This window comes from Budorcas taxicolor, chromosome 20, assembly GCF_023091745.1.
Source record: "Budorcas taxicolor isolate Tak-1 chromosome 20, Takin1.1, whole genome shotgun sequence".
Classification (NCBI taxonomy): domain Eukaryota; kingdom Metazoa; phylum Chordata; class Mammalia; order Artiodactyla; family Bovidae; genus Budorcas; species Budorcas taxicolor.
The window spans coordinates 18,864,151-18,882,749 of record NC_068929.1 but is presented as its reverse complement, the minus strand read 5'-3'; the positions used below and the strand labels follow the sequence as shown (position 1 = coordinate 18,882,749).

General features: G+C 36.7%; 1 protein-coding gene across 1 annotated transcript in view; it reads left to right on the top strand.

Moving 5' to 3' along the window:
* The window catches only part of RNF180 (ring finger protein 180), a 240,461-nt gene that overhangs the window by 31,318 nt on the left and 190,544 nt on the right, over positions 1–18,599 (top strand). The window contains exons 2-4 of the mRNA XM_052659307.1: positions 685–780; positions 2,386–3,345; positions 6,145–6,180. Coding sequence (XP_052515267.1) covers positions 685–780; positions 2,386–3,345; positions 6,145–6,180 — 1,092 coding nt within the window. The remainder of the gene's footprint in view (positions 1–684; positions 781–2,385; positions 3,346–6,144; positions 6,181–18,599) is intronic.

The following is an 18,599-nucleotide window of genomic DNA, read 5'->3' as shown; positions in this document are numbered from 1 at the left end:
ATCACATTTATTTCTGCAAATCTACTTCAAAAGGCCAAAATTGTCCCTGAAATTTTCGCTGTACTTACACAGCTGAAACTTAGGGCCTTTATAGCTCCCTGCACAATTATTCCTCTCCCCCAATCCTCTAAAGCTTTTTTCTTCTCTTTTTTCTTTTGCTGTGCCACACTAGGATCTTAGTTCCCCAAACAGGGATCAAACCCAGGCCCTCATCAGTGAAAGCATGGAGTCCTAACCATTAGTGAAAGTGTGGCGTTCCCCTTTTAAACTTTTCTTGAGCATCTTGATGGCGAATATAGTAACTCCTTTAATCTGTTATTAGAATCAGAGATTGAAGGCTGGGGAAAGTTGTCATGAATAGTTTTTCTCACACACAGAATGAAATAGGGTGCCAAATTTGTCCATTCAGTGACTTTGTGCTCATGTTTTAATTTGATTGTTTCAATGAAGTAGAGGGATTTTTTTGTTTGTTTTTTTGTCAGTTTAAATGTGGCTATTCCATGAAAAAAAAAAAAAACTTTATAGATTTGTCTTGGCAATGGGAGGGAATAAGGAGAGAAGGGCAGTATGTATTTCCTTCCTACCTAAAAGTGAATTTATATTTTTGTGTTTTACTTAAATATGAATTTTGTGAAATAAAATCTGAACTAGTCATGACTAATATCATGCATTTTGATATAACAGAATACAAATGATTCAGCTGATGATGAAAATATTTGTCATGTGTGGCACATGAATATAGAAGCCCTTCCAGAATGGATACATTGCCTGATACAAAAAGTAAGTTCCTTAGTTTCTGAGTAAATTTAGGAATATGCTACTTTCAGAATGTTATTGTCCTCATTTTGGAGCTATTTTTCTTGAATGCATTGTTTCAGGAAACATGAATGTGTATGTAACTCTTGATTACACTTACTGCTTTCATTATTACTGGAGTGCTCTGAGTACTTCTATAACTCAGACTTTGCACTTGAAAATTCCCCTTCTTTAAATTCTCTTTCCACCACTACCGACTTGTTCCATCATTTTCTTAGGTCTTTATTCTTAATTGAGGCATCACCTGGCCAATCTATCAACTGCCTCTCCCAGCTATTATCACTACACACTTCCTTTCTCTCTTCTGTACTATATCTATCTATCTATGTTTTACACACACATTTTACAAGATATGTAGAACTTGTAAATATGCTTAAGTTTGTATAACATATATAAATTATTATGCACATCCATACACATATACACATATATATACATACACATCCACATACACAAATGACTTAATGATCATGTTAATTACCTAGATGCTCTACTAGGATATAAACTCCATGAAGTCAAAAGTTTTTGTTTTGTTCATTATGTATTACATCCCCCAGTACCTAGAACAGTCCCTGTGAAGTGAATGAAATATCCTGTGGGTATCACTCATGTATGCACACACATGTAAAATAAACTTGAAAATTAATGACTCTTACTGGCACAATCAGAATGAAAAAACCACACTTTTAAGAATCCTTAATGAAATAGTATAAGAGCAGGAACTGTTCAATGTGGCCTCATTATTTCTCCCAGCAAAACACCTAAGTATTAGAAAAGTATAGAAAATCATATCAAATATGATTTGGGGAAAATATAGTTGCTTTTCTCCACTGACTAGCTTACTTTTTTGGTTAAAAAATACCATTAGCTAGATATCTCTTGCATTCATTCTCCCATTGTAGTGATTTCCTGGGAGAATGCCAGGGTACTGCTTATAAGTGTCCTGAACTTTGCAAAATGTATTAGCACATTTCAGATATTCCACTATTTCTGTTAAAAGATATTTTTAAGCTAGTTCACTATTTATTTGTAATCTGAATAGAGAAAATGAACTAACTGATACATGCAACCAATATCTTTCAGTTGTATGTAAAAAGGCAGGAAGAGCTTTATTCTGCTGTTTGGGTAAAGTTCCCTCCCACAGTGCTTGGTATGCAAGAAGTGTATCAAAACAGACACTTTTCTGTGAGATTTTACTTGCAAATTAAGCTCTGTAGACTGATTTGCTTCCTGGTTCCATAGTGTATTTTTCTTTTCATTAGTTCACACTGTATCCGTATTCAGTCTATTGTCTAAAAGACTCTTTAGAATCTTGGGAGTATTGTCTAGATGGGTGTGATGTGCACTATGTTATCATTCTAGACCTTTGGAGCTTCTTATCTCTGTTTATTGGAAGGTTTGTTTCCATTTACTGTTCTGTCTACTAATCAGAAAACAGAAAGCTGGCCTTTTCTGTGGCATAAAAAACTTTCATGTGGTCGGCTTAAAAAAAAAAAAACCAAAAACTCACATTCTCTTTGGTTACTTTACAATGAAAGCATTGTTTTTATTTTCCTTTATTACCTGTAGGCCCAGTGGACAGTTGGAAAACTGAATTGCCCTTTCTGTGGGGCCCGTTTAGGGGGCTTTAATTTTGTCAGCACTCCAAAATGTTCCTGTGGCCAGCTTGCAGCTGTACATCTCTCCAAGAGCCGTACCGATTATCAGCCAACACCGTCAGGCCGACTAATGAGACCATCGCTGAAATACTTATCACATCCTAGAGTTCAGTCAGGTTGTGACAAGGAAACTCTGCTGACAGGTGGCGCCTCCAGAAACAGAAATCACAGGTTTTTAAACATGGGCCCAAATAATAATGGTCCTGGAAGATTAACTGAAGCACTCTGCCTGGAGGTACGGTCAACATATTTCAAGATGAAGAACGAAAAACTGCTCTTCAAAGCATCAGATCCAAAATATCAGCTTTTTGTTCCGCAGCTTGTGACCACCAGATGCGCTCCAAGAGCTTTTCATAGAAAATCACATAGTTTGGATCTGAGCATCAGTGAGAAACTGACTTTATTACCCACTTTATATGAAATCCATAGTAAGACTACTGTATATCCTGGGCTCAATGAGACACAGCCTGTTGACCTTCCGAGCTTGCCTTTAGAATCGAATAAAAATAACTGTTCCTTTCAGATTTCATCCAGTTTTGATCCTAATATGCTGCTGCAAAGATTTTCAGTGGCTCCCCGTGAGACCCAGACACAAAGAGGAGGAGAATTTCAGTGTGGTCTAGAAGCTTCTGCCGTGTATTCTGGCCATGCTAGTCCTAACAGCCTGACTTTCCTGATGGACCTGCCTGCTGCTGGCAGGAGCACACTGGAGGCTGAGGACCAGGAAGAGCACCTCTCTCCTCTGAACTTCCTGCATTCGGGCAGTTTTTCACTGGGTGCCATTAATCAGAGGCTCAGTAAGAGAGAGAAGAGCAAACTGAAGAATCTGAGACGGAAACAACGAAGGCATGAGAGGTGGCTGCAGAAGCAGGTAATTTTTAATGGAGTTTCCTAAAAACCCTATATTATAAATGTCAGATGTTGGGGAGAGGAGCTAACTTTGAATACCTTTATTATAAAAACTTAGGTCTGAGTGATTTCTGAAATGAGATTTCACCAAGTGAACTTAATAATCATATAGCTCTGTTATAACTGACAGGTATAATCATGTCTCTGTGCTTACACATGTTTAGAAAATGCCCTTTTTTGAGGTTTTCCCCAATTTTACAAATACTTCATAGGAACATTCCTCTCATGATATTGAGGCTAGGTTGTCATACACATTTGAAATATATTCAAGTTAGGATTGTTTTGCAGTGTTGATTTTTCAGGTTAAATTGAAACAAAGTCTCCCTGAGTAAATGCAGTATAGTAAGAAATTCATTCATTTTCATTACATTTAGTTTAAATGGATATTTTCAAGGAGCCTGGTTTAATTATGTGCCCAAATTAGCCAGATATGGTTAACTGTACTAAACTGTGAAAATTATCTAAAGGATAATTGACCGTGTAATTTTATGGGAGAGGGTGCTTCTCTGTGGTTTGAACTCCTGTACCCATAATGATACATTCAGGGGTGGGGTGTGTGAAGGAAACCAGTGTTAAGTCCTTCAATTAAAGCCAGTGGATGAGGTGCTCATGAAAATTTGGAAGTTTGAGAGCTGGCTTATTTCTATATAAACTGTTTTTGCAGATTGGCTTTATTATTTACTTGGTCATAATAGATTACAGTCCTTATTAATTAGCATATTAAATATTAACTGTTCTCAGAGCTAAAATATAGAAACCTACAACTTTATGTAAATAGTTCATTCTTAGTTAAGCAAACTGATTAGTGTTTATGACCTTAGTCATGGGCCAAATAAAATTACTGCATTAAGTGCTTCAATCAGCTTAAATGTTTTCATCTTTTGGTTAGATTGTTTATTATATTTTTGATTGGTTTCTGACAAAAGCAGTTTAGTTTGGTTTCTTTGCAAGTAATGGTGTAATGTGGTATCAAAGCATATATTGTAGGATATAAAAAGTGAATGTATTTTAGCACCATTATAATATACTTTATAGTTAAATTTATCAGAGCTGTAAAGTTCAAAAATTTATTGAAAATTTGACTGAAACCTGGATAAATTAGAGATGATCTCATTAGCTATGTTAACAGAAAAAATACCTTAAAAACAGTGTGGAGAGCTATAAAATAATTCTCTTAACAAACAGAAACTTCAAACAAGTATGGGAATTATCCTTGTTCTGTGTTGTAAATACATACAAATAGCATCTTTACAGTTTTCAAGATGTATTTAATTCTTAGGCTAGGTTCGTCTAAAAACCTCGGTTATGTTTTTAATCATTTTCTAGTGTAGGAACACACTTTTTTCACACAGTTTGAAGCAAAGAGCAAAATTAATGGTCTTTTTGTTTTTTTTAATGAAGTTGCTTTTATTCATTCACACACGTGATTTAACCAATCTGCTTAGATAATTGATTGAAATGAATGAGTCTTAGACCTGTGACAAGTCAGTACAGGAATGGTATAGTGGGATCCCATTTGGTTGCTTGCACGGGAGCTGCAGGCAAACAGATGCCCAATGTGTCCTTAGCAAAGAAAATCTGAAAGCGTGTAGCTGCATAGAAGTGACACAAACTCACAATGTGAGTACACACTGTGGTTTGAGTAAGGAAGAACACTTTTTAGTAGTCAGTTTTACTAATTCAAGGAAAAGGATAAATCCTAGAAAGAGTTAATATTCAGGATAAATTAATGGCTCAACTATTCAGCTCATTTAATGTTTAATGAAGATTAGCTGATTATGTAAACATTCATCAAATATCTGTTTTGTGTATCCTGCCTTAGGGTAATGACTTAAAAACAGATCCTGCTCCCTTTTTAATGAGAAAGATATGCATACAAGATATAAAGAAAAAGTTACCGATTATTAATGATAATCTTTAAAGGTTAAAATAATTGGTTGGAATAATAAATTTCTGACTTTCATTTGATATTTTAAATTATTTTTTTGTGTAAACTAGAAATCTTTCTGTGGCAGATACCATGATAGAAAATGTTAATGATGCTACAAAAAGTTATTTACATATTTGAAGCTTAGGGATATAAATAAGATTAATGTTAAAGCAGAAACTGCAGCCAATTTTCAGTGTTTTTGTTCAGCAGATGTTAACTGAGCATCTATTTTGGGAAAAGACTTTTTTTTATTCAATGTAATCTTTTTGGTTTATTTTTTAATTCTCATGCAATAAACCTGATTTATTCTTGGCATACAACTCTATGATCCAAATATATCTATAAAATTCATTTAACAACTACCACAATGAATGTTTAGAACAGTTCTGTCTCCCCTCAAATTTCCCTTGTGCCTTTATAATTATACTATGATTAAATCTTGCAATCATACACTTGTCCCATCCCTTACTTGCAAAAACCACTGATCTATTCTCCATTACTTCAGTTTGTCTTTTTGGTAATTTTGTAAAATAATAATGTGATGTTTATAAAATTAGAATATATAGTATGTAATGTTTTGAGACTTACCTATGAGATTTATTCATGTTGTTGTATATATCTATACATATCTATAGTTTGTTGTATAATATACATATCTATAGTTTGTTGTTTTTTTTGCTTAATAGTATTCCATTGTATGAATGAACCACAGTTTATCCATTTACTTGTGGAGGACAGGTAGGTTATTCCAGGTTTTGGCAGTTAGGAGTAGAGCTGTTATAAACATTCACGTATAGGTTTTTGTGTGAACCTAAGCTTTCATTTCTCTAGGGTAAATGTCCAGGAGTGGGGTTGCTGGATTGTATGGTAAGTGTATATTTAAACTTTACGAATAACTGTCAAAATGTCTTTCTGAGTGACTATACCATTTTTCAGTCCAAGCAGCAAAGTCTGAGAGTTCCTTTTGCTGTGCGTCCTCATAAACACCTGATGTATTCTATTTTTAAAATTTTGTCATTAATAGATATGTGGTAGTATCACATTGTGATTTCAGTTAGCATCTCCCTAACGATGTTGAACATTTTTCAGGTGCTCATTTTGCCATTTGTATATTACTGTTCAGTGAAGTATCTTTTCAAATCTTTTATTCATTTTCTTAATTGAGTTGTATTCTTCATGCTGGATTTTGAAAATTCTTTATACACTTTGAATGTAAGTTCTTCTGATTTATGATTTGCAATTCTCCCAGTCTGTAGCTTGTCCTTTTATTCTCTTAGAAAAAACCTTTTCTTTTTTTCTGTAGAGGACACTATATTTAATTTTGATGAAGTTACTATTTCTCAAATTGATTTTTAATGAATTATGGTTTTGGTGTCCTATCTAAGAACTCTGCCTAGCTCTAGTTTATGAAGATTTTCTCCTATGACTTCTTCTGAAAGTTATATAATTTTAAATTTTATATTGAAGATTATGATACATTTTGAGTTTTTTTTTTTTAATAAGGTGTGAGATTTAGGTTGAGGTCTCTTGTTTTTCATAGAGATACTTGAATGTTCCAGAACCTTTTGTTGAAAACACTGTTCTTTCTCCATTGAAATGCTTCTGCAGCTTTGTCAGAAATCAATTGGCTGTATATATGTGGGTCTATTTCTGGGCGCTCTATTCTGTTCAGTTTATTTTTGTGTCTCTCCCATTGCCAATAGCCCTTTTTCTTGTTTCTTGTAGCTTTATACCAAGTCATTAAAATAGGGTACTGTGATTCCTTCAACTTTATTTTTCTTTTTCAGAATTGTTTGTTATTCTAGCTCCTTTGCCTTTCCGTATAAAATTTAGAATCAACCATTATTTTCTTTAGAAAAAATAGACCAACTTGGGGAGAAGGGAAATCTTGTTTTTTCCATCTATGAACACAAAATGTCTCTCCTTTTACTTAGGTCTTTGATTTCTTTCATCAATTAATATTTTTCAATTTTCAGCATTCAGAACTTACACATACTTTGTTAGATTTATACCTATTTACTTTTTGTGTTATTGTTAATTTAAAAAATTGTTTTATTATTGCCTATCATTAGTTTGGCTCAGATGATAAAGCGTCTGCCTACAACTCGGGAGACCCGGGTTCAGTCTCTGGGTTGGGAAGATCCCCTGGAGAAGGAAATGGCAACCCACTCCAGTGTTCTTGCCTAGAGTTGCCCATGGATGGAGGAGCCTGGTGGGCTACAGTCCATGGGGTCGCAAAGAGTTGGACATGACTGAGTGACTTCACTCTCTTACTCATCACTCGTTTACGGAAACATAATTGATTTTTGTTTTGACTTTATATCTTGTGATGTTGACAGTATATGCCTTTGACACCTCTTGTCAGATTTATCGCTAAGAATTCATATTTTTATACTGTTGTTAAATATTATTACTTTATTAAACTTTAATTTCAATTGTTTCATTAATAATATATAGAAATAAGATTGAGTTTTCTGTGTTAACCTTATATCTTGTTGTTCAGTCGCTCAGTTGTGTCTGACTCTTTGTGACCCCATGGACTACAACACACCTCGCCTTCCTGTCCCTCACCATCTCCCCAAAGTTTGCCCAAGTTCTTGTCCATTGCATTGGTATAGTCTTACATCTTACAACCTTTCTGATCTCACCTGTCAAGAATAGCACAGTTTCTGTATATTTCTCTAGGTTTTCTACCTAGATCTTATCTGCAAAAAAAAGCATTTTTTCCTTTCTAATTTGGTTTTTTCTTTCTTGTGTTATTGAGTGAGCTAGAACATTGAGTACAATGTTGAGTAGAAGTGATGAGAGGAGATATCCTTGTCTTTTTCCTGATGTTAAGAGGAAAGCATTCAGTCTTTCATCATTAAGTATTATGTTAGATATGGGTTTGGGGTAGATGCTATTTATCAGGTTGAGGATGTATTTTTCTATTCCTAGCTTGCTGCAAGTTTTATCATGGATAAAATGGATGTTGAATTTTTTCGAATGCTTTTTCTGTATCAGTTAATATGATTATGTGTTTTTAATGTGAATTTTAAGTGATTATCAAATATTGAGCCAGTTTTCATTCCCACAGTAAATACTTTGTTATGTTGTACTTTTCTTTCGATATATTGCTGGATACTCTTTGCCAATATTTTTTGAGGGGTCTTTCAGTTTGTTTATTTTCTTACTTCTCTACATGAAGGATATTATCCTGTAGTTTACTCTGTTTTTGTTCAGTCTTTGTTTTTTTGATAGTTCTGGCTTTAGAAAATGAGTTTATGAATTATTCTTTTCTCTTTTGTAGTAGATATTGTGGAGAATTAATATTACTCTTTCGTAAATATTTGATAATGAAACTATCTGGGACTAGAGATTTTGCGGGATAAGGGAGGTGAATTTAACTATGAATTCAGTTTCCTTAATCTCTGTAGGACAATTCAGATGATCTATTTCATATTGGGTAATTTTGGTAGTTAGTTGTTTCCAATGAATTATCAGTATTATGAATTAATGAATTATTCAGTATTCTTGCCTTGATAACCCCATGAACAGTATGAAAAGGCAAAAAGATAAGGCACTGAAAGATGAACTGCCCAGGTTAGTAGGTACCCAATATGCTACTGGAGATTAGTGGAGAAATAATTCCAGAAAGAATGAAGAGAAAGAACCAAAGCAAAAACAGCACCCAGTTCTGGATGTGGCTGGTGATGGAGGCAAAGTTCTATGCTGTAAAGAGCAATGTTGCATAGGAACCTGGATTGTTAGGTACATGAATCAAGGCAAATTGGAAGTAGTCAAACAAGAGATGGCAAGAGTGAACATTGACATTTTAGGAATCAGTGAACTAAAATAGACTGGAATGGGTGAATTCAACTCAGATGACCTACTACTGTGGACAACATGATCTACTACTGTGGGCAAGAATCCCTTAGAAGAAATGGAGTAGCCATCATAGTCAACAGAAGAGTCAAAAATGCAGTACTTGGATGCAATCTCAAAAACGACAGAATGATTTCTGTTCATTTCCGAGGCAAACCATTCAATATCATGGTAAACCAAGTCTATGCCCTGACCAGTAATGCCGAAGAAGCTGAAATTGAACGGTTCTATGAAGACCTACAAGACCTTTTAGAACTAACACCCAAAAAAGATGTCCTTTTCATCATAGGGGACTTGAATGCAAAATAGGAAGTCAAGAAATACCTGGAGTAACAATCAAATTTGACCTTGGAGTACAAAATGAAGGAGGGCAAAGGCTAATAGAATTTTGCCAAAAGAACACACAGGTCATAGCAAACACCCTCTTCCAACAACACAAGAGAAGACTCTACACATGGACATCACCAGATGGTCAACACTGAAATCAGATTGATTATATCCTTTGCAGCCAAAGATGGAGAAGCTCTATACTGTCAGTTAAAACAAGACCAGGAGCTGACTGTGGCTCAGATCATGAACTTCTTATTGCCAAATTCAGAATTAAATTGAAGAAAGTAGGGAAAACCGCTAGACCATTCAGGTATAACCTAAATCAAAACTCTTATGTAAATTATACAGTAGAAGTGAGAAATAGATTTAAGGGACTAGATCTGATAGGCAGAATGCCTGTAGAACTATGGACAGAGGTTCGTGACACTGTACAGAACAGGGATCAAGATCATCCCCAAGAAAGAGATATGCAAAAAACCAAAATGTCTGTCTGAGGAGGCCTTACAAATAGCTGTGAAAAGAAGAGAAGCGAAAAGCAAAGGAGAAAAGGACAGATATACCCATTTGTATGCAGAGTTCCAAAGAATAGCAAGGAGAGATAAGAAAGCCTTCCTCAGTGATCAGTGCAGAGAAATAGAGGAAAACATTAGAATAGGAAAGAAAGACTAGAGATCTCTTCAAGAAAATTAGAGATACCAAGGAACATTTCATGTTGAGCTCAATAAAGGACAGTAATGATATATACCTAACAGAAGTGAAGATATTAAGAAGAGGTGGCAAGAATACACAGAAGAACTGTACAAAAAAGATCTTCACGACCCAGATAATCAGGATGCTCTGATCACTCACCTAGAGCCAGACATCCTGGAATGTGAAGTCAAATGGGCCTTAGGAAGCATCAACGAACAAAGCTAGTGGAGGTGATGGAATTCCAGTTGAGCTATTTCAAATCTTAAAAGGTAATGCTGTGAAAGTGGTGCACTCAATGTGTCAACAAATTTGGAAAATGATGCAGTGGCTACAGGACTGGAAAAGATCAGTTTTCATTCCAATCCCTAAGAAAGGTAATGCCAAAGAATGCTCAGACTACTGAACAATTGCACTTATCTCACACACTAGTAAACTAATGCTCAAAATTCTCCAAGCCAGGCTTCAACAGAATGTGAACTGTGAACTTCCAGATTTTCAGGCTCATTTTACAAAAGGCAGAGGAAACAGCGATCAAATTGCCAACATCCACTGGCTAATAGAAAAATAAGAGAGTTCCAGAAAAACATCTATTTCTGCTTTATTGACTATGTCAAAGCCTTTGACTGTGTGGATCACAACAAACTTTGGAAAATTCTGAAAGATGGAAATCCCAGGCCACCTGATCTGCCTCTTGAGAAATCTATATGTAGGTCAGGAACCAACAGTTAGAGCTGAAATGGAACGACAGACTGGTCTCAAATAGGAAAAGAAATATGTCAAGGCTGTATATTGTCACCCTACTTATTTAACTTCTATGCAGAGTACATCACGAGAAATGCAGGGCTGGAAGAAGCACAAGCTGGAGTCAAAATTGCCAGGAGAAATATCAATAACCTCAGATATGCAGATGATACCACCCTTATGGCAGAAAGCGAAGAAGAACTAAACAGCCTCTTGATGAAACTAAAAGAGGAGAGTGAAAAAGTTGGCTTAAAACTCAGCATTCAGAAAACTAAGATCATGGCATCTAGTCCCATCACTTTATGGCAAATAGATGGGGGAAATTGGAAACAGTGGCAGACTATTTTTTTGGGTTCCAAAATCACTACAGATGGTGACTGCACTCATGAAATTAAAAGATGCTTACTCCTTGGAAGGAAAGTTATGACCAACCTAGACAGCATATCAAAAAGCAGAGACATTACTTTTCCAACACAGGTCTGTCTAGTCAAGGCTATGGTTTTTCCAGTAGTCATGTATGAATGTGAGATTGGGACTATAAAGAAAGCTGAGCACTGAAGAATTAATGCTTTTGAACTGTGGTGTTACAGAAGAATCTTGAGAGTCCCTTGGACTGCAAGGAGATCGAACCAGTCTATCCTAAAGGAAATCAGTCCTGAATATTCATTGGAAGGACTGGTGTTGAAGCTGAAGCTCCAGTACTTTGGCCACCTAATGTGAAGAGCTGACTCATTTGAAAAGACCCTGATGCTGGGAAAGATTGAAATGGGAGGAGAAGGAGAGGACAGAGGATGAGATAGTTGGATGGCATCACTGACTCATTGGAGATATGTTTGAGTAAACTCCAGGAGTTGGTGATGGACCGGGAGGCCTGGCATGCTACAGTCCATGGGGTTGCAAAGAGTCGGACACAACTGAGTGACTGAAATGAACTGAATTAATTATCTAAATTGTTGAAAATATATGCATAGAATGTTCATAGTATTCCTTTATTATCCTTTTAGTGTCTGTTGATTCTGTAATGATATTCCCTTTTCAATCCTGATAATGGCAATTTGTGTCTCTTCTCTCTCTCTTTCTTTTAGTTTTGCTAAAGTTTTATCAATTTTATTGATCTTTTGAACCAGCTTTTGATTTCCATTATTTTCCTCTTTTATTTGCTATTTTCCAAGTCATTTATTTTTGGTCTTATTTTTATTTTTTCCTTCCTCTTGCTTTATTTTCCCTTCTTTTATAAGATATTTTTCATGGGAGAAACTTAAGTTATTGATTGGAAATCCTTTTTTAATCTCATCTATGCTTTTATTGTTATAAATTTCCCCTTAGTTTCTGCAATAGCTATATCCCATGACTTTTATGTTATATTTTTTCATCAGTTCAAACTCTTTTCTAATTTTCTTTGAGATCCCATTCGGCAACCTAGTTTAAGTGGCTAGTATAATCATGAAGAGACTGAAATATTAGGATTTTGAGGAAATTTTAAAACTTCATCCTGTGGAAAAATATTTCTTCCTCTGGATTGAAAACTGTAAAGCTGCCACTAGTATAGCTGTGTAATATTTTTAAATAATTTTGTTTAAACATTTTGTTCTACTGTGTTGACATCTTAACCTTGGGCTTATTTAATATAAATAAAAGAAAGCTATTGTGAATGAGTTTACTTTACATTTATGTGGAGTGTTGTGTATGAGAATATAAAATAATTGAGCAGTATTGTGCTTTTTAATAAATCACTGAATGATTATATTACATTGTTCTGAGTGAGCTAAGAGAGTTAAGACTACTTGTATTATTACAAAAGTGTCATTTAGGCACGGGGGTGAATAAGGGCTAATAAATTATATTGAGACCTACTTATTTAGATTTGCATAAAGAAGATATTATTTTTCTACAAAGGCATTAAGTTTCATTTTCTTGAATTTGCACATAAGGATAGTTTTACACAGATTTTGAAGGAGTCCACTTAATGTTTTATAACTTGACTCGTGTTCAAATCACACACATATCATATTCTAACTATATTTTGGTTATCTTTTAAAAAAAATTCTGTGCTTCTGAATTATAATAATAATTTACATATTGAACAGTTATTCCCTATTTGTTCTCTTTTTCAAAAAGAAAATTAATGGTTTATTGAAATAAAAATCTTCAGTTGTGAAACTTCAGAAATGAAAATACTACAGTTTTAATTAGATGACACAGATTTTACTGTAATATATCCCATTTTATGTGTGTGTATACACACACACACACCCCCCACAATTTTTTACCTGTTCACTTATTGATGGACACTTGATAGTCAAGATATGGAAGTAACCTGATGAACACTTAGGTTACTTCCATATCTTGGCTATAGTAAACATGCTGCTATGAAGTTGGGATGCATGTATCTTTTTGAATTAGTGTTCTTATATTCAGGAATGGGATTACTGGATCATATAGTAGTTTTATTTTCAGTTTTTTGAGAAACCTCCACCCTTTTTTTTGTGGTAACTGCATCAATATACATTTTTAGCAGCATTGCTCACAGGGTTCCCTTTAATCTACGTCTTTGCTAACTTGTATTATTTATGAACTTTTTGATGATAGTCATTCTGACAGATGAGAAGTAGAACTTTATTGTGGTTTTGATTTGCATTTGTCTGATGATTAGCAACATTGAGCATCTTTTCATGTGTCTGTTGGCCATGGGTGTATCTTCTTTGGAAAAACATCTATTGAGGTCTGTGAGAGTTGGCTATAAAGAAGGCTGCATGCTGAAGAACTGCTGCTCTCAAATTGTGGTGCTGGAGATCTTGAGAGTCCCTTGTACTGCAAGGAGATTAAACCCATCAATCCTAAAGGAAATCGATCCTGAATATTCATTGGAAGGACTGATGCTGAAGCTGAAGCTCCAGTACTTTGGCCACCTGATGCAAAGAACTGAGTCATTGGAAAAGACCCTGATGCTGGGAAAGATTGAAGGCAGGAGGAGGAGGGAACAAGAGAGGATGAGATGGTTGAATGACATCACTGATGCAATGGACGTGAACTTGGGCAGACTTCAGGAGATAGTGAAGGACAGAGTAGTCTGGTGTGCTGTAGTCCATGCGATTGCAGAGTCAGACATGACCTAGTGACTGATCAACAACAGTGTTGTGTAAGGAAGGGAGAAAGCATTATCGTCAGTAAACTAGTCCCAAAGTGACATCGAAAACTGTAGCGTATCACATTTGACTGAGCTTACTCTAGCTGTGTTTGTTGAGTAGCACCAGGCCCTGCATTCAGCCCTTTGGGCCTAGTGTGCACTGGGATGACTGCATGGTTTATATGCTAAACCTTCACGTTTCATTTACTACATCAACCAAGGTTTTCACTGCCCACCTCATTGCTCCATTTCTGCCCTCACACATTATAAAAATCATAGTCACTTGCTGGCAATGAATGCCTCCTTGTCCTGTTCAAACTTCCTTAAAACTTGTCAGATGCTGAGATGTCTCACCTACTCTTCTAACAGATGAGAACCTCACAATATCAACTTCCATGTGCCCAGAAATGGGGCAATAGCTGGGATACTCTCTCTGGCTCTGCACAACTAATTGCAATTGCCGTCACTTGAACTTTCTTTTACAAAGTAATATTTTGAAGTTAATTTTTAATTTTAGAAGCAATGTAACAATGTTAGACAAAGCGTAGAAAACTGGAAAGTACATTTACAAACATCAACTGAGCGGCCGCCTAAGAGGAGAATGTGATCAAGGACTATGAGGGAGCTCCAACTCTGTTTTTCTTCTGAAGCTGGGTGGTATTATCACAGATGTTTTATTCCATTTTATATGCTTTAATATTTTATGATACATTGACAAATCGATTATAAATTATACTTCCCTAATAATGCCATGCCCTTTTTTTTAATACCCTTTTAATTCACTATTTCTGTTGCAAAATCTTATTTACCTTTGTTCTCCTTGTAAAGCTAGAGGCTTCAACACATAACATAGGAAAGTATATTTTTACCTAAGAGGTTCATTTGTTGATAATGCTTTTATCATTTATAATGCTCCGTTAGAATAAAGTTGAATATTTAATAATCCACTACAAAACTTTCCACTAAAAAATAATTATATATCTGTGTTGCACTAGGATATGCTCTTTCAGCTTTAAAATTCTATGCTTTTATTTTTTGTTGTTTTTGTTATTCAAGTTTTTATTACATTATTTGTTACTTTAATAATTTCATCTTTGCTCTGCCCCGTGGCTTATTCATAAAATCATATAACATTTTATTTTGGTTTCAAGAAGAAAATTGCTACAAAGATAAAATTCTATGCTTTTAAAATGACCCTCACTGGAGTTTGTAAAGGTGACATTGGTCATATTTTTCAACACAAGAGGGCGCCAAATTTCCTCTTGCAACAAAACTGTTAAAATTCTTTCTTTCCATCAAAGAATCTCATATACCGGGGTAGAATATGGAATGGTACATCTTTAATTTTTTGACATATTAAAAATAAGAGAATGTGTGCTTTGTGAGAAAGAGTTTGCAGATCATGGTAAGGCTTTCTCTTGTTGCCATCAGGCAGGAATCTGTTAGTGCTTTAACACAGCTGCTTTTCAGAAGTATTGTATATTTGTTAGAGGGAATAAAGCAGCTACTCTGGGGTAATGCTTGGGATAAATTATTTTGAAGGAGCTATAGATAATCCACCTATTCTCTCTGTGAGTTTCAGGTGGCATGTGCAGTTTTCTGGAAATGGGTATGACCCCTTAAATCAGGATAAAATCAATGGCAAGTGTTGTGCTTCCCTGGTTGTTCATATTGTGAAGAGTCTGTCTGAGATGTGGGAGGCCCCAGATTTGATCCCTGGGTCCGAAAGATCCCCTGGAGAAGAAAATAGCAACCCACTCCAGTATTCTTGCCTGGAAAATCTCATGGACAGAGGAGCCTGGTGGGCTACAACCCAGGGGTCACAGAGTTGTATATGACTGAATTGACTTAGCACGTCTGGAGTAGGGTACTGGCAGAGGGGCGTTAAATGATGCAAGCCGGTAAATCACAGTGAACCAATCATACTTCGATGTTTAATAGTTTTGTTACCTTGGTTCAGTAAGCCATCTGCTCCCATGCTTGAATAAAAGAGTACTGGGAACAGAGCCACACAAGCCAGTGCTCCTTTTTACTGATTGTACTCTTTTTGTCCAGTCTAACATATAAAGATATTTTTACAGTGTGTGTGTATGTTAAATTATTTCTAGTCATTAGACCTTCCCCCTCCTTTTTTTCTCCAGTCATGCTGCTGCTGCTGCTAAGTCGCTAAGTCTCTGTGCGACCCCAGAGACGGCAGCCCACCAGGCTCTCCCATCCCTGGGATTCTCCAGGCAAGAGCACTGGAGTGGGTTGCCATTTCCTTCTCCAGTGCATGAAAGTGAAAGGTCACTCAGTCGTGTCCGACTCCTAGCAACCCCATGGACTGCAGCCTACCAGGCTCCTCCATGGGATTTTCCAGGCAAGAGTACTGGGGTGGGGTGCCATTGCCTTCTCCGTTCTCCAGTCATAAGAATTGATTATCTATTTTGATTTTCTAATCACAAGCAAATACAAATGAACAACTTTTATAAAGCAGCAACATAATCCTGTACGGAAAATACCAAGCAGGTATTTTAAGGAAATTAAGATGCTAGCTCCCTCTGTCTACTTTGCTGGTATGTTATAAATACCATATATTTAGTTGCTTACTACAATACAAATATATAACAGTTTTGGAGATCAGAAGTTTGAAATGCGTCTCACTGGGCTAAAATCAAGGTTTGTCAGGGATGTATTCCATTCCAGAGGTCTTGGGTACAATTCACATTCCTGCCTTTTATTCTTGCCACATTCTGGGTCTAGACTCTGTCTGCTTTAGTTGGCTCATGGCCACCTTCCAACTACAACTCCAGTGATGGCTAGTCAAGTCTTTCTTATATGTTCTCTCTCTGGTTCTGACTCTTCTGTCTTTCTTCTTCCTATTTAACAAGCCCTTGTGTTTACATTGGGCCCAGCCCACTTAATCCAGTATAATTTCCTTATTTTAAGGTCAGCTAATTATCAATTGTGCCAAAGAAGTGATGCTTTTGAGCTGTGGTGTTGGAAAAGACTCTTGAGAGTCTCTTGGACTGCAAGGAGATCCAACCAGTCCATTCTAAAGGAGATCAGTCCTGGGTGTTCTTTGGAAGGACTGATGCTAAAGCTGAAACTCTGATACTTTGGCCACTTCATGCGAAGAGTTGACTCATTGGCAAAGACTGATGCTGAGAGGGATTTCGGGGCAGGAGGAGAAGGGGACGACAGAGGATGAGATGGTTGTATGGCATCACCGACTCGATGGACATGAGTTTGAGTGAACTCCAGGAGTTGGTGATGAATAGGGAGGCCTGGCGCGCTCCAGTTCATGGGGTCACAAAGAGTCAGACACGACTGAATGACTGAACTGAACTGAACTGAATTAGCAATTCCTTCTGTAGTCTTTCCCTTGCCATTTAAATGTAACATATTCCCGGTTTCCAGGATTAAGATGTGGGTATTTTTGGAGGAGGAGGGATTGTTTTGCCTATCAGAGATGGTTTTACTGGAACTTATGGGTCAGGCCAACCTTGGGAGAGCTTTTCCCCTGGAATTTCTACATTATTTACTTCTATAGTTTTTCTTGGAGTTCTGAAAATGAATATTTGTTCTGAAGTCATAATAATTCTGTATTAGATATTAGCATAATAATTTGACAGAAATGATTAGACTAGTTGACCAGGGTCTTTCCTAAATACAACTCTTTAGTGTCCAACTCTTTGTGACCCCATGGACTGTTACCCACCAGGTTCCTCTGTCCATGGGGATTTTCCAGGCAAGAATACTGGAGGGGATTGCCATTTCCTTCTCAGGGGATCTTCTTGACCCAGGATCGAACACAATACTCTTGCATTGGCAGGCAGATTCTTTACCTGCTGAGCCACCTGGGAAACCCCTTCCTAAGTAGAGTAAAGGGCAGTTAGATTTCCCAGGTGGCCCTCATGGTAAAGAATCTGCCTGCCAATTCAGTAGATGCAAGAGATGACACAGATTTGATCCCTGGGTTGGAAGATCCTCTGGAGGATGCAGCAACAGCCAACTCCAGTATTATTGCCTGGACAATTCCATAGACAGAGGAAACTGGCAGACTACAGTCCATGGGGTTGCAAAGAGTTGGACATGACTGAGCATTATTTGGAAAGACCTGAGTAGGGAGCGTGATCAGAAAAGGTACGAGGTAGAAGGCATTGTTTGAAAAGGGTTAGTGAGCTCAGGTGGAGAAGGCAATGGTACCCCACTCCAGTACTCTTGCTTGGAGAATCCCAGGGACTGGGGAGCCTGGTGGGCTGCCGTCTATGGGGTCGCACAGAGTCAGACACAATTGAAGTGACTTAGCAGCAGCAGCAGCAGCAGTGAGCTCAGGAGAGAGAAAACAACTTGAGGGCAAAGGGCTGCTTGGGTAGAAAATGTTACACTGAAGATGATATTGACCCCCTAACAATGTTGCCTGGAGCCCGGACTCTGAATAAAGGAACATTGAACAAGAAACCACATCTTCTTGGTGCATAAATAACTTCCAAGTAGCACAAGGCTATACCGAGATCTATTAGGGCTCATTTCATTTTATAGAAATAACAGT